The sequence below is a fragment of the Diadema setosum genome, chromosome 6, assembly GCF_964275005.1.
Source record: "Diadema setosum chromosome 6, eeDiaSeto1, whole genome shotgun sequence".
Lineage (NCBI taxonomy): Eukaryota > Metazoa > Echinodermata > Echinoidea > Diadematoida > Diadematidae > Diadema > Diadema setosum.
Genome location: NC_092690.1, coordinates 16,820,437 through 16,845,340, shown reverse-complemented (window position 1 = coordinate 16,845,340; position 24,904 = coordinate 16,820,437). Strand labels below are relative to the sequence as shown.

At 37.2% G+C, this 24,904-nt stretch overlaps 1 protein-coding gene across 2 annotated transcripts; it reads right to left on the bottom strand.

The window, feature by feature from the left end:
• Positions 1–4,912: 4,912 nt before the first annotated feature.
• Positions 4,913–22,501, bottom strand: LOC140229449 (mitochondrial import receptor subunit TOM40 homolog). 2 transcript variants are annotated; one of them, XM_072309702.1, is made up of 7 exons: positions 22,476–22,501; positions 16,396–16,608; positions 12,996–13,156; positions 11,926–12,027; positions 10,763–10,991; positions 9,803–9,979; positions 4,913–7,351 (listed from the first exon to the last, which is right to left on the bottom strand). In XM_072309702.1, coding segments are annotated over exons 1-7 (1,023 nt in total). In that variant the 5' UTR covers positions 22,477–22,501; the 3' UTR covers positions 4,913–7,211. The 2 variants fall into 2 exon arrangements, with proteins under 2 accessions (XP_072165803.1, XP_072165804.1); XM_072309703.1 differs by lacking the exon at positions 22,476–22,501 and having other exon boundaries at positions 16,396–16,801.
• Positions 22,502–24,904: the final 2,403 nt, after the last annotated feature.

Here is a 24,904-nt window from a genome sequence, read left to right as displayed (position 1 = left end):
GAGAAAAAAATAACGTCGATAAAGGAAGGCTGTAAATCTCGACAAGAGGTGCTAATCTTTATCTTCGGTAACTTTATCGAAAATATAATAAAAAGTCATGCTTAAAATAATGATATTACTTATTTTTTTTTTCCTGTTCATTCCTTACTTTGCTTTTTTTACTTCATTTCTATTGTTGTATAACAATTATCATCATTATCACCATTGTCATTGTTGAAGTGTTTAGTTGTGATTCTCCTTAGTTACAATCTGGTTTGCTCTTTACAGTTAATTGTTCTCCATCTTTTCATGAGTTTGTCTGGTAAGATTTCATCAACAATATGAAGCAAACAGGTGAAAATTTGCATTTTATCCGTGAACCGTATGATTTGATTGAATTATGGCAACAAATGTCATGGCACTTCTATTTCTTGGCAATGATCCATCACCATTTGCAGATAGTGTTTGGATAGTTTCCACGTCGTTCCATTGAAATGACACAGTTCAGGAAACCTTAAAGGAAACCAAAGCCCAAATTGTGGATTACGTGAAAGCAGCAATATTAGTGGAGCACATCATTGATTTTTTTTTTAAGGAAAATCGAGCAATCAACTTAAAAGTTATGATTTTTAAAGATTCGGTGCCATATCATCGCTGGATGAGGAGACCACTACACTTCATGACATCATTGTGGACAAAAACGTAAAGAAAATATAAAGAAAATTCAATATATTTCCACTTTTCTGGCATAATGAAAGAGCACTTGACTTAGACCTATACCTCTTTCACAAAGTATGGGGAATAAAATTACGTTGCTTTACATTATGTTTAGTGACAAGTCGATTGAATGTGTACTTTTCATGAAACCTTATTATCGTATAGAATTTTCTTTATATTTTCTTTATTGTTGTCCAAAATGAAGTCATGAACTGTAGAAGTTTTTTATCCAGCAATGAAGGCACCGAAACTTAAAAAAAAAAAAAAAAATCATAGCATTTGCGTCGATTGTCCCATTTCCCTCAAATTTTCACTGATGTTTTCTACTAAAATTGCTGCTTTCACTCCGGCTTTCACTCAATCCACATTGATATTTGGCTTTGGTTTCCTTTAAAACGGATGTCACCTCACAGTAGAACCTGAGAGATCTGATTTTGTTTTCTTACGTTTTGCTTTCCGGTTGCAACTAAAGCGTTTAATCCCCGTAAGACAACTTGCACTAAAAAGCTGATGATGCATACATTGTACTGGAAAAAAAAAATGAATTAAAAAAAGGCTGGATCAGGTAGAACTGGTCTAGAGGTTGTATATCATGGACAAGGGATAACAATGGCTGATGGTAGTAGCCCATGTGTCCCTGGTTTTAACCGTACTTAATAGGTATCTGTTACCCACTGAGATACATCAATAACTGATGCATTGATGGGTGTGCCTGAAGTCTCAAACATATCCCGAATTCCCTTCGTCCAAATAAGTTCTATTTCTGGCGGTGCTCAAGGGTGAGAGGTGTCTTTGTACCGGAGAGGTCACACAGGTCAAGTATTGCCATAAGCCATGATTACACCACAAAACGGCTTATTAACAGTGCCCAAGTCGCAGTCAAAATATCATGGTTATTCACAGGGTTTAAGTTAGTTATCAATGTACAGTACTTGATATCTAATGAACGAAATTATGGAGAGAAAACTTCTGAAAAACAATCGTCATGTATAGAAACAAAATAGCAAGATGGATAGATAAAAAGTACGAGCACATTATAATTTACATACTAGTACTGCACAGACTGTGATCATTTCACTCAAAATTCAGATTTAACAGGTTTATTATTGGTGAATGACACAGACAACCTGTAACATGCGCATTCCCTAATCAAGTTCAGAAATCTTCAGTTATATTCCGTTTATCAAAATAAAAGACTTACTTCATGCAATCAGGTCAAGCAGAAATGGCTGTTCTGGGAGATTTTTTTTTTTCAAGCGGCAGTGCAAGCAAGCACGTGAATAAAACAACACAATTCGATCATCAACAAAACAAGAAATTAAATGATACTTACACGTCACGGTAGCAGAGCACAAGGTGATGACCAGAAGCAGCCACAAGTGTGGAATCACTGACCACCAATCCATTGGAGTGTTGTTCGAGGTATCACCTCGTTCTTCCTGAGTATTCTATTCTGCTGCTTCCGTTGATCTACCTTTTGTCACAAAATCACTGTTCTATCCCGCTTCAGGGGGCGGGTACATGCTTCTATTGTGTGTTTCATTGCGCTGAAACTAGGCTGTAACTATGCATCTCCTGTGTTGGGATGACTAATTCGTTGTCAAAATTAACAATTGAACCCATGTAGTGTCTTTGGTTTAAAAAAAAAAGAACAAGAATGAATGAAAGAAAGAAGGAAGTACATTACATAAATGGTATCTGTACCTGACTTTCTCTTTCGTTCATTCATTCTTCGTGTTTCCTCGTTTGATTTAGTTTTATTTCTATTTCCAAGTGTCTTTTATAAAAGTGGTTTGTTTGTTTTTTTTTTCGTAACTGCATTTGTTTGTAGGACGTGAAGGTAGAATCATTTCTCTCAACCAAAACACAGCAGAACAGGTGAGCAACCAAACGTGTTGCATTTTAACTTTGCGGATGAGTCAAACAAAACAGAGTTGCAGCTCGCTGCGTAGTACTGTGCCATTGATTTGTAAATGGTTTCGACTACGAAGAACACAATTATTTCCACACTCCTTTGTATCTTAATGTTTCCTCACTCGGGCGGGGGGGGGGGGGGGTGGAGGAGGGAAGTTGTGTATAGCTTCCGGTAAATTATTTTCAGCATTTGCATGTTTGTTTGCTTGTTTATTGTTGCTGTTGTTACACGTTTCACAGTCAATCTACTACACATGTATATACTATATTCGGAGATTATCCATGAATTCTGTTTTGCGAACATAAGTCATTGTTCAGTCAAAGCTGCATTGTTTGAACGAGGTAATTAGGGTCTAGGGAGGCGACTAATTATGTGGAAGCCGCCATGGTCTGGTTGTGGTACACGCGTGGCTTCATGAACCATCATGAACTAGACTTTTTTCCGCTGGTTCATTGTCACTTATGATATTTCCGCATGAAGCATTGTAATGAACCTATTAACCTCTCGATGGAAGTTTTACCTTTTCCCCATCAAGTGTTTAAAGTAACAGTCAACAAGTTTTACGAGGGCTAGGTACTAATTCATTCAGAAATTACTTAGTAAAAGTAGCATTCGCATGCCACATCGGTGCAGCATCGTGGAGTACAATTGCAACGTGTTCCTTTGATTTTTTTTCTTTACGAGGAATATGATCAAATGGGTCAGGTAAGTAAACAAAGTATGTAACAGCAAATAATTCTGAATTAAAAAGCACAATAGAGGTACAAGTAGTAGTTACAGTAGTTAGCGTAGTAGTAGTAGTAGTAGTAGTAGTAGTAGTAGTAGTAGTAGTAGTAGTAGTAGTAGTAGTAGTAGTAGTAGCAGCAGCAGCAGCAGCAGTAGCAGCAGTAGTAGTACAGTGTACAGGTGTCTTTTATGGTGTACACCTAATGGCGTCACAAATGGAAATTAGATATTTTATATGTATATATATATATATATATATATATATATATATATATATATGAAACATCGCGGCGATAAATAGCAATACATCGCGCGGGGGGGGGGGGGGGGGGGGCTCCGAGCCCCCCGGCCTAGTTAGGGGTAAAAGCTACGAAATCTGTAGTTTCTGCTTTGTTCACTGAAAGAAAACAAAAATACATTTGTGTTGAGGATGCAAAGTACATTGTATGTGGCTTTAAATCCGTTTTGACGCATACGAGACAGAGCGATCTGCAACAGATCAATCCTCAGCCTTTCCTTGCAACATTTAGAAAAGCTAACAACTTATAAAAGAAAAAAAAAGGTTTTACCTATTGTACCGTGGCACTCTTTCCTAGTGTGCCGTCAAAATGTATTATCTTTACTACGTAGTTTTCCTTAAACTTTATCATTTTTCCCCTTTATTCTCTTTCTTCAGTTCTCAACTAATGTCGGTAAACAATGAGACTACAGGAATGCCTTCATGAACTTTTTCCCTGCCAATTTTTGTTGTCTGGTTTGGGTGAAATTTAACATGGGATTAGCTTTGAAGATTTAAAAATATGAACATGTGTACATACATATATATATATATATATATATATATATATATATATATATATATATATATATAACCACTTATGTATAATTATATAGAAAAGAGGGTCATTTTCTTTATTTTCATAATAGTCATTGTCGGCCCTGAGGAAGATGTATGTATTCGTCAAACTTTGATCTGAATAAATAGCACTGTTGGACTGAAATGCATTACTACCCTACTTCGTCATCTTTTATATATATATATATATATATATATATATGAAGAGTTTGTTCGCAAAAACCGATAAGTCCATTTTTGAAGATTTTGAAGTACGGGCTCTATCATAAAGTACAAACTAAAACCTTTTAAATGATATATTGGTCACTACATACAAAGGTACATTTTTTAAGTTATGGTCAAAAGAAGCAAATATTTTCTTATTATTCTCTTTATTTTTCTTGACCTTTAATCGCAAATATCTCCATTTGGCAAATATGGACTTATCGGTTTTTGCGAACAAACTCTTCATATATACAGATATATCTACAATTGTACACTGTATATCTTGTATATAGATATAGATATGTTGGCTCAATGGAGTTTACAAACAGCACCTGTTGTAAAAATTTTTGTTCCACTTTCTTCCTTGAATAAGTCGTTAAGTGATTTTTATCTGTGTTTTGTTGGTTTTTTATTACTGTTTTAATCCAATCATTTCCTCACTACATCAACACTGTTTAGCTTTAAGGATTCATTATTCTACATAAAATCATGACAAACACTTTTCTGTCATGGTGTCTGTTACGATCTGTTTTAATCAGGGATGCCCTGAATGTACATACAACCTCAAGCCATTTACAAACTTGGAATATAAAATACAACAAGTAACGACTGCTGGTAATCATATTATACAAGTCATTGGTATTCAGTGATGGAGATTAAAGGAACATCTCTCGACTGCATTGAACAAAAACGCTCTCAATATCAATGTAATGATGCACAGGTCAAAGTTCACTTCGTTCCTCTCAAAAGAGGCTAGAGGTAATGTGACACAAATGAACATTTGAATGGATGCACTTCATCACCACCAAGAGATCATTGATGTGGTAACAAAATAAAGATGTACATGTAGATAATGCATCTGCAGTTGAATACTCCTCAAAACCACATTATTTGTCCTCAAAGACAACGGAGTAAAAATAACCACAAAAAGAGTACACTTTTGATCATAAACCATGTTTTTCTCTATGCACAGCTGGACCAAGAAATGGCTTGGGAGTAGTGGGTGGAAAAGATGTCAAGGGTTAGTCTAGAGTTACATTCTGAAGGAACGGTAAGTAACACGAGTCGATGCAAATTGAGGCAGATGGGAAAAAGCGTCCTCTGTTTTCTTCTTTAAAGTACTGAATTCATGATATGGATCCCGAGCCTCCTGCCTCTTCCCTTTTAATTCTGCAGTGATAACTGGATTGGAATCCACCTGTCATGAAGATGAATCATATTATAATCATCACTCAGAGAAGATAGTCCTTAGACAATACATTCTGTACAGGGTTGTTAAATTCCTCACAGTTCTCGTCACAACACCACATAGCATTTGTCATTGATATCATACCCTCACTTTAATAAACATTATATTGAGAACCACAAGGCTTATCCTGGACTTTCAATCGAGATAGAGAAAGAGTACTAAGAGTGAGTCCAAAGAGAGAAAGAGATGATCTGTCCCATGAACTGCCCTGATTTGTCATGAATTTTGGCCAATGTTTTCACCTCCTGTACCAAGCCCTAAGAAGCTTCTGTGACATGGGTAATAACACAGTTTTTTCAGGACTTTTCATATTGACCTTATGTACTCTGAATTGTTTGAAGAGCAGAAACAGGAATCAAAATGTGAAGAAATGGTGAAACTGTCAAACTCTGCAACACGATGGTGATAAAGAGCCAAGTTTTTCATCTGGTATGCCATCTTTCACTTTGAATAATTTTTTTTTTTAAATCTTTTTACAACTGTGGTCAGGAAATCTCTGTATGTCATTAGGCATTTATTTTCAATGGATCACACTTCATTTTAAAACTGTAACGGGTAACACAAAACAATTGTTGCTCATATCAAAACATCTTTTCCACATCCAACACCCAAATCAAGAGAGGTATGTTACTAAACATGGAGATAATCTTAAATAATAAAAGTTCCCTGAAAGCTGTCACAAAATTACACTCATATTTTTGTCTTTATCCAACTTTATGAAACCAAATCAAAGATAACTTCAATGTCTTCATGTTGTCAAAATGAGATATCAGCATCATTTGTGACAGTCACCCAACTGAACCCTGCTGAATTACACCACATAACCAATCAAATCATATCAATTGTTCATTCAAACTGTCATATCAATGAACAGTCTTATATTTTGCTTTAAATAGCCATTAGTTATCAGGTTTCATGAGAAAGACTCCCATTTCCAATCAAAGTGAAATGGTCAATGCCACCATTTCCACTACTGGTAGTTTTGATGGAAGAGGAGACAAGATATTTATGAATATTATCTAAACTGGATTAATCATCTGCAACTTTCCAGGAAAATCAATATTTATAAATGACTTGAGATGCACCTTCCTCCTGATGCAAATCAGACAAGGCCATTTCAGGGAAGGTAATCCTTTAACACATACTGTCTGGCCGCTGAGCAAGGGTCATGACTGTATGTACTTTCACCTTGCCTGTGATTGATGTTAAGCTCCAATGACACTGAATCCCAGGTGTATAGACAAATATGAATCATACCATGACCAACATGAGTGGGTCGTTACACCGTCAGGAGCCACAGTGGATTTCTCGAGGAAACTCTTGAATAGGACATTAAAAGTGTTGTGCCATCCCTGCGGCAAGTATGCACTTGCTCACAACTCCAGCACAGCTATAGCACAAGTGTAAAGCTAATAGTGAAGGGGGTTAGGGTACCATTATTGTTTCTTTCATGTAAATATCGCACCTAAACTAGTATAGGACAATCTATTAACATCGTAATGATGTAAGGTATTATGTTGGTACAGCTCATCTCATTACCGACATGAAAAAGAATACACTTGTAATCATCCTATCATGAGCCCAAAGCCAAATCTACACTGGTTTTTCCACTGGTTGATCACACCACTCAAGATGAATGCAAAGGGCATGGGTTGAAGTCTTTTCTCCAGAACGGCAGCTACTGTCCAATTTGTGTCCACCATACCTGAAAAGGAAAGAGGAACAAGAAAGGGGGTGGATTTATGCAAATGAAGTGCTGGAAAAACAATATGACATTGTTTAATGGCCTACATAGTGGATAATTATTTCAACTAGAAAGTTAATTCACGACGCCTCTGCCAACACTGACCACTCACTCCCCTTATTACCCAAAATGTTGTGTACCTATGGGTGCCTTTAAGCGCTCTCCTAAAGCGAACCGGACGTGTACCATATCGTACCAGCGTCTGAGGAGCACTCAAACACTCCTAAAGTGTACTGTACCGTACTGTACTGAGCCAAAAGTGTACCACTTCCCGATGTGCTCCAAAAGCGCACCAAAAGCGTACAAAAAGGTCGCTGTAATGCATGAGCATATTATCATGTGCATACGTCACAGTGCAAAGATATCATTCTCTTTGTTCGGGACAGCTGTAAGTATTTCAAAAGCGCCAGGTGAATGACCCTTTTGCTACATAATGCTTGACCTCTTCTAAAAATAGCTCACAAGGCACGCTTTCTCAACAGAGTGCTTGAACGCTCTAAATCTGGCACAGTACGGCACGGTGCGCTTTAGTTCAGTTTGGTATGGTTCGCTTTAGAGTGCTTGAACGCACCCTATGATAACAAATATTTTACAGACTCTGTACATGTAATCAGTTTTGATTGCAAGATCCAGACGTAATGGCAGTATCAGCATTACATTTTTCTGTTGTCATAGAAAAGGATAATAAATTATATTCTGAGATTGCCCCATACAACATTGTAGTTCTAGACCATGCACACTGGGCATTCTGTGAAAAGACGAGTTGTAAAATTTTGAAACAGCCAGCATCAAGTCATGATTAAGAATCCTTTCAAGAGATGGTGGAGCAAACCAGAATAGACATGTCACCAACAAAAACTGAGATATTCTCTCCTTGATTTAGTTTTGACACTTCTTGCCAATGTCATTCAAATCCATTTACAACCTTCTGCACCACGTTAGAAAGCAAGCAAATCAAACAAAACGTGAAATATAAAGTTAATTCAGTCAAATGCTGATTAAATAATTTCAAGTGCCTCATTTGATGACTTTGTAACACAATGTAACACTAGAAATATTGTATTGCTACCCTGTACATTTAAAAATTTGCTGTTAACTCTGCATTTCCAGATCTTCATATTTTACACCAAAAGTTTTCAGTTTCAATAACTTTAGAATGGTAAGCAATTACAAACTTTAATGACAATTATTCATACAGTGACTTATGCATGAGTCAGTCAGCCGATATGCAAATGATCTAGTCCCACCATTCACCTCCCCCTCTCCCCCCTCCACACAAAAAAGGTACTATCTTTCTCCATGCATACATGTATAAATTTTTTTTTTAAATAGCAGAGTTGCAGTTGCAGAAGTGAGTGCAGTGCACTATCGTTTTAACGGACACAATTAAAATGAAATTCCGGTTACAACGAAGTAAAAATTTAGGCCGCAACATCATCCACTCTATGTTGTATTTCTATTGTTTAATTCTTCTGTTATCACAAAATTTCGATATAACGAAAGATAACGACCAGTCCCGAGGACTTAGCTATAACCGGAGTCCATTGTCCTGGATTAGTGAAAAAAAAAAAAAATCCAAGTCCCTTTCACTTTAAATTCACAACATGAGTCTAACTGCATATTTTGCTTTGTCAGATGAGCTGTGGACAGTGGCCACATCTCCCTGTAAATCTCATAACAAAAACTTGTGTCAAATGTCGCAAGACTGCACTCTCCATGTCTTCTGAACATTTCACTATTTCTGCACAGAGCGTAAAATGTCACTCCTGTTATGAAGCCAAAGCAGTTCTTGTGTGGCATATGTGGGTGTACCATCATCATTATATGTATAAATGAGTGGTGTTTATGGCTAAAGCTATAGAGCCTAACAACTGAAAAGTCTGTAATATTTCTACTGGTGTCTTTTGCTGGATTACTAGAACTGACTGGTTGTGTACAGTTCATTTGGATAAATTTCCTCAGCTTAAAGATTTTATGACATACAAATGCATGTTGATTTGTGTTGATACATGATACTTCTCCTCTCCTTCTCGACTCGGCATAACTTGCATGTTTCTGTGACGTTAATGCGACTGACAAAATACAGGGTGAGGGAACATGCAAGTTATGCTCGGGTGGGGGATGGTGCATTCCAATGTCTTTTGTTAATCACATTAGTACTTAAGCAATGATTGACAGATGAGGCCACAACCGGAATCTTGCGTTTGGAAGGTATTTTTGTGGGCATATCCAAGCAATCTGAAGAAAAATAGAAGAAAAATTATTTCAAAATATATGAAATGTTTCTAGATATTGGTTTCACTGCAAAAGTGAGGTTGAGGGTATCATGAATCAACACAAATCAACATGCATAAAACCTTAAACACATTTAAACTCTGCAGACAAGGTACCAATGCATACAGTTGAACCAACCTTTGAATACTACATTGGCAGCAGGCAAGTCCACTTGGTAACCTAGCGACACTGAGGACTCCTTGGCACGGAGGTTGCTCTCAAACTCGACACCGATCTGCACCTCTTTACCCTTGTGATAGTAGCCTGCATGGAAAGCTGTGGGTCCTATAGTACTGGATGCTACCCAATTGTCCGCTGGAACACAACAATGTATAGGATAAAAGACATTGTGGCATGAGCAAATGACAGTGATTTTTTTTCCATGAGTTAGCAAACATGTGACTAGTTTTTGGAGGATATTTGATTGATAGTACCACATTCATATTGACCCTTTGTACATTACACATGTCATCACAGTGCCATGCCTGTTTACACAACCATAGCAAGAATGACAAAATAAGGATTTTATCAAATATGCATAGTTACAATCTTTAAATCCTTTATCATTTTCATTTGAACTGATGCACTACATGCCATTGGTGTACTTCAGCATGATTTAAGAAAATGGAGCAAGAAAGTATGCAATGACCTCTGCAATACTAACTATAAAAGCTAGCAAGAAATTAACTTTCTGAACAGATCAAGTCTTCTAAAAGCTGTGATAACAGCATTAACAATATCATACAATGTTGTAGGTAGAGATCTGGTCATGTGTGCATGTAAATTACTGCTTGCATGCTACTGACTAATGACATACTGTATACATCGAATATTTTGCAAGGTTTTTATGTTCGCGAATTTTGCGAGTCGGGTGCTTTTCACAAATTTTAAAAACATGCAAAATACTGACTCTGATCCCTACATGAATGTGACGTGCATGCATACATTTCTCCATCCAGTACTGTACTCCTCAATCGCGAATTTAACCACTCACAATATCCTTTGGGAAGTTCTGATTCGCGAAAAATAAGATTCGCTAAATATATGGCGCATACAGTATCATGGAGCAATTTTATAGATATACCGTATTGTACTCACTTGCATATTTGCCTGCTAGTGAGACAATGGCAGCCTGTTGGCCCTGCCCACAGTGGTATAGAAGCTCCGCCCCTAATGACAGCCTCTGTGTGATGCTCTGCATGTAGTGAGCTACGGCGATGCCTGATCCCTCCAGGGGGTCTACGTTGGCAAGTGTCAGCACCCCCGTGTAGGACGGCCCCTTGTACTCTACCTCCCCTTGGTATACGCCCCACTTTGTTTGCTGAGTCTGGAAATTTTGAGGAGACGTTCATAAGGACATGCTTGGAGCATCATACAGTCAATGCAAAGACAAGTAGAGTGATTTCATTAAATGCAGATACATGTACTGTTTCTCACAGACCACATGAACATAATATTGTGTGAATTGGAAAAATGTGTGGTTATCCATAACAGTAATCAGAATATGGGTGTAATACACATATGTTTGTTCAGGCCTCTGCTGCTCAGCAATAACATAATAAAATATGTTTAATAATAATACAGACTCGATTGATTTTAATTAACTCAGACAACTACGTTCAGATTAAGCTGAGCTTCATACCAATTATGTGCGGCAATGCTATCATCAACAGCTCTCCTCGAATGATAGATCGAATACTGTAAAATGAGGAATGTTTGCGCGCATTTTAATTTCGGGAATTTTATGAACGCCAAGATTTGTGAAATTAAAATGCATGCAAAAGTTCTTGTCTACACTATATGCATTGAATGCCAGTGGCAGTTCACAAAAATTTCATGCTGCAAAAAAGGCCGTCGGCTACAATTCGAGAAACTTTCATGCCACAAATATATAATGTTTTACAGTAATTCCCAGGGGCTGGTGTTTGCCAAAAGATAACAACTGCACAAATCACCAGCACAAACAGTGCAGCTTGGTTCATCATGCAACATCCAACACTGGACTCACACTAGCTGCCAGAACTATATTATCATCATTTAGAGGTAAACCTGCCAATAACAACAGATTTCAAGTAGCAGCTATTCCACTTAAAAAAATCAGCAAGTTCCAGCCTCTACTATATTCTGCAGACAAGCATTATGAAGATTATTCTACATGTGGAATCATGATATTATTTGAAGAAAGTTTGTACATATGCAACTCAATACAGATAATATGCAATACATGTTACCTTTTGAACCACTTTGAACAATACACATACCTGTACAACAAATTTGGTGCGTATTCTGTCAGCTAGTTGATGGATGATTTGAGCATTGAGACTGCCTGATGTGTCAATGTCTCCAAGAAGAACTGGAAAAGCCTGAAAGACAAAACAGCAGAACATGGCAAAATGCAGAATTATACTTAGAGTTTAGGGGACCTTTAATAGTTATTCACTGTGCATAGAAGGTCAATTTAAAGAAAGGTAATATTTCATTGTAAACAGTTAGCAGTGTACAACTCTGAATGGTTATAAACTTTGAAACTGTTGAAACTGCACTTTTTCCATAAATACAGAACTGGAATAAAACATGCAGTCAGATGACACAATCAGTGAATATCCCAATGGTTCACGATTTTTCGTCAAACCAGCCCTATCATCTGTGTACGAGCAAAATTCATCACTTCCAGTTCAAATACTGTCAAACATTTCAAAGAACACACAAAAAAAAAACTTGAAAAACAGGTTTCAGGATATGAAACTGGGAATGACATGCTGGATGTACAGCAATTCTACTGGGTTTTTCATCTCTTAGGAAAAAGTAAGGGTGCAAGCACCACAAACTCTAAATCTCAACAAAGCATTTTTTTTTCTAGTCTTTAGCAGTAAGAAAACAAGTGTCAGAAAAAATACAAAATATGCAGCTCATACACTTCTAGGAGATATCTAAAAACAACAACTACATATCATGTTACACTGGCCTCCTAAAGTTTGTTTGTTGTTGTTCTTTTTTTCTTAAGACTATCACTGATCTGAACAGTTTAGGCTCTCTGCCATCAATTTATAAATTGCATTCATGATTACATTATCTCTGTCAAGATGATAACTTGCCCCATTTCATGTGCAGCGTTGACAGAAGAGTCTCTGACCAATGTCAACAGGAAATTTGCTGATTTCACTGGATATCATTTTAACATGGTGGATAATAGGTGAATCTCTCAAACAAATCTTAACCCATTGAAGACGGACTGATTTTGCTACAACACGCATTTCCGATAGACATCTGCCCGAATATACTCGGGACACGTTCTCAATGGGTTAACAGGCATCAAAGCTAGGCAACTCACCTCTGTTGGGCTGACCTGCTTGCTGCCAACATATGTCGACCCAAAGTGGTATGATGACGGGTTGAAAGCTGAGAGAGACACTGTGTGACTGACCTGGAAGTGATTGCTGAGGCCTTTGTTCACGACGAGCTTGCAACCCTCTATGGGTGATGGGAAGATCTCTGAAAATGTGGTGCGAAGAAATACAGTCAAGCTTTGACATGTATGCACAACCTTCAACTGGCTTGGTGCGAAGGCAAAAGTCAATAAACCATTTCAGGCTTGGTTACTTCACTGAAAGACTTCTGCACAATTTAATAGCTGGATGATCATTAACCTTTTACTATTAAAAAAAAAAAGAAGTCGGTAAGAAATCACTGACAGAAATATCACGCAAAATATAACATGAATAATGACAGCCTGGCAGAGAAGTGCAGTGCAATAGCCAAAAATTCTTTTTCTCATGCTCTTCTAATGCCATTTTTCACACACACTCTCAATGTGAAACCAAGCATCCTGAAATATGATTGCATCATAGCCTGCAATGATAAAGAAAAAAAAAAAATGAGGCAAAGATACCTTCAGTATCTTTTGCTTGAAAATTGGGGAAATGGATGTGTTGGAAGTTACATCTGATTCTTTATTCCAATCTCCCACAAAGGGATTCTAATCTTTACATTTAACCCGTTGAGGACAGGCTGATTCTGCTACAACATGCATTTTCCATAGACTTTGGCCGAGTATACTCGGGACTCTTCCTAAACGGGTTAAAATTATGTTTATAATACAGATTAGTCAAACCATTTCTTCTTCTGCTTTTCCAGAGTGTATCTATTTCTTTCAATCCTGAAGATTATTGTAGATCATGAAGCCATTTTGTGTGTACATTTGACCACTTCACCAGGATTTCACCTGGCTCCCTACACATTACAAGAGAAGTGTAGTGGACTCTTTTACATGCATAGCATAAATTATATAGCTCTCCTGCACATGGGACTGATGCCGTTAAACCTCCTAAAAAAGAAAAAGAAAAATAGTAATGATATTAATAATGAATAAATAAATAAACAATAAAATGGCAATGAGAATAAAGTATTGCCAACGGCCACTACTGCACACTGGGCTGGGATTCAAACCTTATTGTTCTGCACATGGAAACCTGCAGTCTCATCTGCATTGAACTATGGTCTTAACCACTTACTGACAACATTCGTATTATTAGCAATGACTCTCCAATTCGTTTAGCATCATTTGCAAAACAAAATGTGTTCTATGTGGTGAGGTGATAGAGCCTGTAAATTTATTGTTATAGAGCTTTCAAGGTTCTAGGCTTGAATCAACTATACACAGCCCAGTCGCTGTAAGTAGCGACAGGGCTGTACCGTCATGACCCACAACACGAAGAGAGTTCAGCGATCGCATGCGATCGCTTTGAATTTTGATACTTTAGATCATTTTTTTGTCACCTCAAACTCATCTAATAGAAATCTTCATTAATGAGACTTCATATCTATGCTTTCAATATTGAAATGCACATTTTACAACTTACCGAAAATAATGATTATATGCGGCATGTATGAATGGTACATCTGATAATCGGCAGTTCACTAGATCACTCAACTTGAATGCACTTTTAAAGGTCACGCTGTCGACCGTGCTGCTACCAAAGAGCGCACGCACGCAGTAGATCGCTGCACTTCGAGCCACGCACGCGCATGCATTTAATTTGCTGAGTAGTCAACTCGCTATTTTGAATTCTGCAACGATGAACCCCGACGGTCGGAGACTCCTGCGCTGTTCTACTGCGCTAGAAAGTGCCATTTTTTGTTCAGTGGACTTATCTAATTATCATGAAGGCTCTCTATGGACTTATGAACCTTCTGTAATACAAGCATGCACTTACCGCGAGTAACGTATATATTTTTTATAAGAAAGTTAAACGTATAAATTTTCATAAGTTTCGTAGTTGTGTCGTGGTTCCCCGCTTTGAAGGTGCATGCCTGGACTGTCAGACGCTGTATTCACACAGGGTACTAACAGCGTCTGGTCGGGCTAGGCTTGAATCACCTTGACGGCAGTACGTAGCATACTTTGAATAATGTATTAATTATCATTATTGGAATGTAACTGTTTAAATTCCAAGGCTGCTGTAGAAGTCTACTGTATGGCATACTTTTGAAATAGGCCCCACCACTGCATGTCCATACTATTAATGCTACAGCGGCTCACCTGTTTATACTCGTGAATTCAGCCCCACCGTGTGGCGTTCATCGGTAGATAAGCACGGCGGTGGGGCTTTCTTTTACAGTATAGATCTATACTCGTGAATGCAGCCCCACCAAACGGCGTTTAAGCGAAATTGATGCAGCGGCGGGGCCGATTTCCACAGCATAGCATCTTTCCTCCTCCCTTTCTCCCATTTTTTCTGTTGTTCTTCAACATTTTATTCTTGGAAGGACTTCCTAATGTCCCTCGACTAATTTAATGGCGAATTTAAACATAAATACAACCCTAACCTAAACCTAACCCTAACCCGAACTTGCTTGCTAACGCACCAGTGCACACGCACTGCGGTGGGGCCGATTTCACGATTTTGCCCTAGGCCTACTGTACGGTATTCAGGACACCTTTCCACATCATTCCCACAAAAATCACACAAATAAAAATGCCAAATCTACAAAGAATAAGAAATAAACACACAACTGAGCCAGCCGAGGATCCTAACTGCGACCAGCCTAAATGCGAACCACTCTCACAGTTTATGACTGTAAGAGGGAGCGCCCCGGGGTTATGAAGGTCCAAACATAATTTAATGGTCTAGGCCCTAGGTCTATATAATTTACAAGGTCAAAGTAAAGGTGAGACTTCTCTCATATTCTGGAAAACTGGTACTTGACTCTTTGCCAATGTCATGACTTAGCTAGGGCATGCAGTACGGACATGGCACTATAAAGAGTTATTTTATAGATAGGTCTAGGTTTTGCCTACATATAAGTTTACGAATTACAGCAGTACAGCAGTAGAAATAAAATCTAAGACACTAGTATTAAGTGATCACTGTCCACTGCCAAGTGGCATTAAAATTGTGCATGCTGGCAAGATGTATGATATGCAGGGCTGCCAACTCTCACTCATTGAGAATGAGACTCACTCATTTTGGTCCTTTCTCATTCTAAAACTTTATTTCATTTGCATGCATTTCTACTGATCTCACTCATTTTGACTCCGAAATTATAGCATTGGCCTATGGGAGTCTCACTCTCAAGTAGTTTCCAATGTTGGCAGCCCTGGATATGATGCCTATATAAAACAGCACTGTTTAGTTATCGTTTGTTAATCTTAAAAGGGGGTAAAGATAGGGAGTTTGATCCCATATCATAGCCAGGGAGAGACATAGTGGGGGAACTGTATGGATGTTTACCTTTTATCTTTTTGAAAAGGTCTTCGAAATTTCCCGGATTGGGAAGATCACCGCTGCCAGACGCCTTTGCAGCGGCCAGTGCTGCCGCAGCGGCGGGAGAGACAGGCGGCGTCGGCATTCCCATCATCGGCGGACTTGGAGTACCGGCATTTTTCTCAGCTGCGAAAACGTTCCCCATTTTGTCGGCACCACGGCTGCCTTCTGTTGAATACACTTATATTCAAAAAACGTTAATGTAGGACACGTTTGTACTGCATTAAACGTCCATAAACTCTTCCTCTGTCGTGTGTCCGCGGGTTGTTCTGGTGTACACATCGGTTACTAGCCCCGACTGTATTTCAGTCCCACACGTTTGTTTTGCATGCGGGGCTCGTTAGTTCTCGTTAGATCACACATGTCCAGCAAAGTCTACGTAAGTCTACTACACATGTGCTAATGCCTTGCCCTGATTGGACATTACCCGTCACATGATCACAGGAACAGTTTTCATCCCCCCTCCCCCCCCCCCCCCCCTTCCCTAACCAGCGCCTGTTACGTTGGAAAGAGGTTCAACAGGAAACATAATCGCACTGGACTAAATTCTTAAGCTTGGTTTCAAGCTATTTTGAAGCAATTTTTTTTTTCCCCTATAGGTGTCTTTTCAAAACGCATACGGCAGCTACTTGCCACGCCTTTTTTTTTTTTTTTTGTAGTAGGCCTATACTAGTTAGCTTCATGTAAATACAAAACTATAATTCTTTTTCGTATTCTGAATCCAGGTTATGGTATATTTACCACTTACATAGTACACTCTTGTAGAGGCCCTTGTCAAATTATTGAGAATCATGAGTTGGGTATTTTTATGTTTAAGCTCTTCAACAGCTCAATGCACCATATTGTCATGCCAACTCCGCTTTCCTCTCATTCAAAGAAATGTATTTCCATTTTGATTGGCCAGTTGAAAATTTGCTTATTTTGCTTTCGTTTATACGTATCATCCACAAATCTGAAGAGCTATATGGGTATTTTGTTACAGAAGACTCTTTTCTGAATATGTTGATACATCAATAGTTTTCTAATGTAGGCCTAATTGTGCTTTGCAGATAAACAAAGATTACATTTCAATCATGCACATTATGATAATTATGCGTGGTTAAAAGTGATTTCAAATGGCCCTATCCATTCGAAACGATTCGGTATAACATCAAACATTTATTTTAGATGCATAGTCTGTCCACTCGTGCGCACTGCGACTCTTGCACATTAATATTTTGCACTATGTTTCCTCGACTAATAGTTACAGCTGGAAGCAACAAATAACGGAAGTTGACGATAAATTGCAACTTTACACTGTTGCGAACATGATGAGATAAAAATAAATGTTATGTGAAATGTAGTGTTATGTCTTTTTTCATGGTTGTGGCAAAGGCGCAGTATTCGTCAAGTTTTGAAATACTTTTTAATGACTATACAAATTATATCACGGCTTTAAGCTCGTTTCAAAATATTCACTTCTATAACTTTTTCCATTAGGTTCGAGAACTAACAATGCCAGCGTGAGATCAATATTACTGCAGGACACTAGGCCTGAACCTTACAACACTACTTTCTTTCTCTATAACCATATTTAGGCCTACTTTATATCTTCATGATTGTGATTAATATGACCGTCTCTCATCATCAGTGGTACACAATAACGTTCACAGAGAACAGTGTCATAAGCTTTGGAAACAAAGATCACGGTTTGATCTAAAGAAAGAATTGATAATTGTTTTCCGAATTAGCTTTTTCATAGACCACCCCATCATCCATTTAAAATATACCCAAAATAGAATACAGTCATCCATCACCGTGCAGCTTCATGCATACTCACACAAACACTATAAGTCTCTTTTGTTCTCTTTGTCTCGCTATCGATTGATGTATCTCCTTGTTTAAGTTATGCCATATATTATATACACTCAGCAAAAAAAAAAAAACAGAAAGTAAACACTTTTTCATATTTTTCATAGAAGATTTTGATGAGAATCAATATATTACACACCATATTAATTACCTGAATTACCTACGATGACGCCCAGTAAGTTGAAAACTTGTAGAGGGCCATTCAAAGGATTTAATCCTGAGCCTGAGGAGATCCATGTGATGTACTGTATCCACGGAATTATCAGTTAATGCAATCTGGATTAAATTTGTTATGCTTCTGCTTCCAGTGATCATTGAGCTTGAACTTGAAGCTATTCACTGATGTTGCCTCGACAGCATCTGCACAAAGGCTATTCCAAGTATTTACTACTCTCTGACTGAAAGACTTCAACCTTTTACTTTTATTTTATCTTTTTTTATTAAAGATGATTTCATTTGCTATCAAACTTATAGGTCAATATAAAGGAAAATTTTATGTATGAGTAAACGCATTCGTTTTTGTCCTCCAAGGCATAAAAGTAAAAATCGCAAAACTTGACATGAGCTGTTTCATCTGCTAACGCCCTTCAAGATAACAATGATAAGAAAAGACCAATGAGAGACATGAATGCCACAGCAAAAATAAGTTTCCGTTTTCTTTATTCCCTTTATAACCTCAAACCAAATCAAAGTGGGAAACTAAAGGGGGAAAATAAGAATTTTATATCAACTCAAACGTCACATGGCATAGGGGGTAGGGCCCAAAGATGGTTAAAGGAACAGAATTCAGTAATTAAAGAATTTATGAGACAAATTCGCGAACCAAAAATTGTTTACAATTTTCCTGGTTTGAGAAATCAATTCCAATTCCCACCATATATGTTAATATTGCTTCTTCTCTCATTCAATTTGAAATTGCATTTGACAGAAGATTCTTCATTTTCTCCATTAATTTTAGCCTTTATTGATCTTTTGGGCTTCAAACATGTTATAAGGATAGAAGATTTATTTTTGCAAATTAATCCATGTATTTTATTGTGTTAAATGTGTCTTTTGTTCTATTGTTACAAGGCAGAGCACTTACGCATGAATGACAACTAATTTTTTTTAAATTTTTACTTTTGTACCTTGGAAGAGAAAAACAGAGATGTTACCTCATGCGTACAGTTTCCATTTTTATTGACCTACCAGGTTGATAGCCAAGTAAAGTACCTTTCCTGTGGTATATAATACCATAACCTTGAGATAAATATTCTATGAGAAATAACTTGAAAAAGTGCTTACTTTCTTTCTTTCTCTCTTTCTTTTTGCTGAGTGTATATATTCGATCGATAAAGCAAAAAGCAGGGAAATAATATTTTGTAAAGGCATGATTTGCATTATTAGACGATTTAATGCTATGTGTTTAAATTTACGAACAATAATGTTCTTTATCTCTATCAATATTGTGAAACAGCCACAGAGATATTTTTTGAAGTTCACATAAAGGGGATAGATAAAAATCCCATCAACAGTACTGCACGAGAAAGATTTATATCAAAATATCAAAGCAAAATTCGTGAGCATTAATATGATAATTCGTGATGACAATAATGACAACGGTGGCTATACTTGTACACAACATGTCCGTCTTGACCCTTATGATAATGACATGGCACACAGGAACAGACGAGTAATTAAACAACATTTTGTAGAAATACAAAATAAGGCATGAATAATTCAAGGCTGAATAGATACCAAATATGTGTATATACATATAAATTGATTACATTAAATTATCTACCATTCACGAAGCTGAAAATTGCATTGTTAACAATAAAAGATAATTAACATTACTAACGTTTTCACACTCAAAAAATGTTATCTATCATAGTGAAAAGATGATCATTTAACATGAAGGTAACGACAAAATTTAGATTTTTCTATACGTCATTGTTAACATATTAATGACAAATGATGAAAATATCCAACTGAATGTGTACTGAGAAATTTTCTGAACACAAAATCAAGAATTTTGTCCATAACTCTGTTATCTTTAAATTTGATATCAAAAGATTGAAAAGAAGTCGTATTTAATTTAATTCACTACACTTTATACATAGGATGACAACTTATAGTGCACTAGCATTTCAAGAGTGACGCACAAGAGTGTTGAGGCGTGTCAATTGCTGGTTTAAATTCGTGCAGAATTTCATACCACCTATTAAAGCTGCAAAGAAACGTACACCCTTTTTGTATTTCTTTGTTGTTGTTGTTTTTCCTTTCTCAGTCCATGATAGAGAACAGTACTACAGAGGAACAATGGTCTTGGTGACTCACTACCATGACTACTGGCATTGAAAAAAAAAAACTGTTCATGTTTCTATAAACTGGCCCCAAGGAGATGGGGTGTACTTCTCCTACATACCTTTTTGTACTAAAACTAAATACCGTAATTATACAAAAACCTCACATCTCTTTCCATGAAGTATAGCCAGTGGTGGATCCAGAGGAGGGCGCAACCGGCGCACGCCCCCCTTTATTTTTCGTTAAAAAACAAAAGAAATAAAAAGAAAACAATGAAATGAAACCCGGAAGTGGCACCAGAAATATTAGTTGCGCCCGCCCCCCCCCCCTTTACAGAATTCCTGGATCCGCCCCTGATAGCGCAATGTCATTAATGTCACACACCAAACCGCACGCTACCTAGTCATCATTCACTGTTACCCTATGACAAGTTTGCATTTCAGGAGCATGTATGTACAACCTTAAACGCCATTGTAGGCTTACTACAAAGAAATTCAAGAATTATACCGATCATATTTACAAGGTTGTTGTCACATGTCTTGTGATTCACCTTTTTGCAATGCTTGGTAGACTACACTATTCAAAATATCATAATTTGATTCATATATACAACTCAGAAATGCTCAGTGATTTCACTATATAAACAGACTACTACACTATTATGAGAGGGACATGCCAGGTTCGTGCACGTAAGAACGGGTTCAATAACAGGAACTGACAAACAATAGAGACTAATCAATGCAACGGGGTTAAAGCAAGTTAGGGGTGTCTATGTTTTGTGTGTAACTGTATATTAATTCTTGAACGCACACTTTAAATCAGCAGAAGGTATCTTGTCAGGATGTAAAGAAAGATTACCCGCAGAGATGACAGGAATCTTAGGTTCATTTTCGGCTTGACATTTAATTCCTAGTGACAAGGGTCAGAGCCGAACACCTTCCATGAAATATTTCATTTCTGCTGAAGCCCTATTCTCTCTTTTCTTAAACTGATGAAACGCATCGAGAGTCTTTCGACGTCCACTAATAATAAAACAAACTTGCTAACCGTGTGTCAAGTCAATAATAAACAAACAAACAAACAAAATTACCGTCATCAGGCACAGACATCGAGATTAGAAATGACAGCATATTAGAGGTATATAGTTCAAATATGCAAATTCCACATCTCAAAACTAGCTTTATGAGACACATTCACGAAAACAGTAAGAATCAATCTTTCCAATCTAATCTAATTATAGTAATTCTGATAATCTAATCTAACAATCTAGTCGATGTTATTTTTGAAATTGATTTGATTTGAATTGAATTGACGTACCTCGAAATGAATTCATTCTAATGATTTCCAAACAGTAGGCCTACAAAACGGTAAGGCAATCAATGGTATTGCGAGTTGACGTCTTTACAGAAATTAACGATTATATTATTGACGAATCCTAAAATATTTAATCTCAGCAGCGGAAAAAGAGAATTTTGACCTTTCGCTATTGCAATTGTACAGTCAGGTGAATACAACCAACTCTATAAATCAACGAAAAGTCCATTAACTACAGTTTGTATCATTTTCAGATACTAGTGCATGATTACGACATTATCTGTAGATAGGTATGATTTGAATTAATGCATAGTTGTGATTATTCAAAAGCGAAGAGATTAAAGGCTGCGTATTATCCGCAGGTAAAAACTTGCATATACCAAAACTGGCACGTCTATTAATGAATGAACTAGCAACGACGTATGTGGAATAAAATTGAATTTGCTGTTATCTTGTGTAACAGTGATAAGTGTGATTATTTCATAGAAACATACTAAAATGTCAATGAGGAAGAAGACCAGTGCAAGAACAGTACATATACACGGGAAGAGATATTCATCGGATAGAAATTAATGTTCCTGTAAGTTACTACTCACTTTTAAAATCAAGCGTCTGATGTTTGGTCACGAAAGCTTGCTCCAGCACAAAATTGTATTGCCCTTTTTGTGTGAAACAAAGTGGAATCAGAAATATTTTTGATGTATCCCAGAAACTGCTACAGAATCATGAGTTATCGGGAAGGATGAAAGAATTGACAAGAATGAGTATTGCTCCTCAAAGAAAAGTACCACGGACCTGACGTATGAAACAAGGATTGGTCCGCAATATATCACTGTTAGCCTTTAGACTGATGAATTCCATTCGTTTTCTGTGGCTTATATACAGGAAACACATAAAATAAATGCAATGTGATATGATATATAGTAGATGGCTTTTTATATCAGTTTGATTCACCAGAGTTACTTAATGTTTCAATCAGCCTAATGACAATCTATGAATCAATACCGTTTTCTATTTTCTGAAGTTACCAGATGCATTTTGTTAGACTTCGATTCTCTTCATTTTTATGCAATTCTCATCATATCTTTCTTTCCCCTTTCTCAGTGGTGGCAAATCTTCTTGCTCTTTAATAACAGAATAATGAAAATAAACTTATGTGCCAGGAAACATGACGTCATCATAAACAATGACCATGCTTTGCAACCAAAAATCATCAGAATCCTCAATTGCGTATTGCGCTATCGGGTATAAAACGGAACTCGGAGTGTTCGAAGCGTAGTCTGTGGTGACCACTACACCGTCTCTTCGGAGCCAGTACACCGTGTTGTTAAAGATGGTCACGTCAGTCAAGCGTCTGTCTGGGGCCGTGCTATTTATGTCAACGCCTTCAATTTGGGTTGGGTCGGAGTTCGGAGAAGACACTGACGTGTAGTAAGCTGAATCAACGCCTTTGTTGCAAAACAGTAAACGTCCAACTGTTCGACAGAATATTTGTGATAGAGGAGCATTTCGTTGTCATAAAACCGCACGTGTTATTATTTCAGCAACTCAGTGAATTCGGTTTATACAAAATGATCTTTTCGCTTTAGCTTTCATATTCTTTGGCAATCTATACAAAGTGAGACACAAGCATGTTTTCTTAGTGTAGAGTAACTTGTCAGTTGTGCCAGTATTGTGCAAATGTCCAAGATGATTTATTTCACACAAGGTCCATGAACAGCCTTTTCTCAAGTACTCTGTTCACTTTATATTAATTGAAACAAAGCCTGCTGAACTTTTCTTCTGTTTTTGTCACCATCGTGTAATCAGTAGCCTACATTCCCCTATTTGTAACATTGACTTCAGGTACATATATATAAATATAATAATGTATATATATTTATATACATACTTAATGTCTTATTTTGATAGTCATTGTTTCTTTCAACTGAATGTAAGCTTGAATGGTGAATACACAGAATATGTATCTTTTGTCACACTTTGGCGGTTGTTTGGAATTTTACAAAACAATTCCCTGCTCTCCTGTCATTGCTTTTACTAGATTAGAATATAGATTTTGTGAACTGAGTTGAAATGATATTAAGTGCAAAATGGAACAAATGAACCATTTGTACTTGCCTTATACAACTTTTCACGAATTGTCAAATTTCATTCCAATCGGCACCCCATGTTTGCAGTTTGTTTGCTTGTTTGGTTTTGTTTAAGGGGCGGCTTTAAGGCTTTTGATTTTCTGCGAGATACCAAGAAACCGCTTATGAAATAGCACAGAGCATATACCATTCTAAGAGGAATTGAAAGATAATATGACGAAAATCGCTTTTGGAATGGCTGAAACATCCAAGCACAAAACAGAATAAAGCGAGCCTAATGATAGGTGGGTCCCATCTTTTATGAGGATTGCTCTGTTTTGGATATCTTGACCATTTCAAAACCGATTTTCATCAAATAAACATTGAATCCCTTTTGGCATTACATGCTGTTTCATCACCCCCCTGATATTTCAAAGAAAATTTCTCATTAGCTCACCAAAAATGTTAGAAACCTGAAGTTAGGTCTCAACCTAAACTATACTATACCTTCAATTTCCATCGTCATGAGAAACGTTTCCACAGTGGAAAGCATCGTGTGATGAACTATCAAATATATTTCGAGTTTAACATGGTTCGTATTTTAGCCATGAATTTCAAAGAAGTATCAAAACAGAATGATATCAATCGACCACTTTAACTCTTTAAGCAAGTACCGAAAAATATATATGTAAATGGCTTGATCCTCTGGAATCAATCTGCATCAAAAAGCTATCATTCAATTCATGACGGTATTGATACGAATTAGCGCTTACATGTATTACTCACAATTTGTGTCAACGGACAATCCGGAAATATCTTCGTTACCAGATGCGTTTAGAGCAGGACATTGGGTGCCGTTCTCAAGGTTCGTGCAGAGAATGCTATCTGTGTATTTGCGCGTCCAGTACATATGACTGAAATATCAACAACAAAAATCACGTTCGTGATTGGACATA

Coding starts and splice junctions, on each gene's coding strand:
- LOC140229449 (XM_072309702.1), bottom strand. Junction 9,980..10,762: donor ACTAGCAGGCAAATATGCAA/GTGAGTACAATA, acceptor GTTGTGTTCCAG/CGGACAATTGGGTAGCATCC. Junction 7,352..9,802: donor TGCCAATGTAGTATTCAAAG/GTTGGTTCAACT, acceptor TTTCCTTTTCAG/GTATGGTGGACACAAATTGG.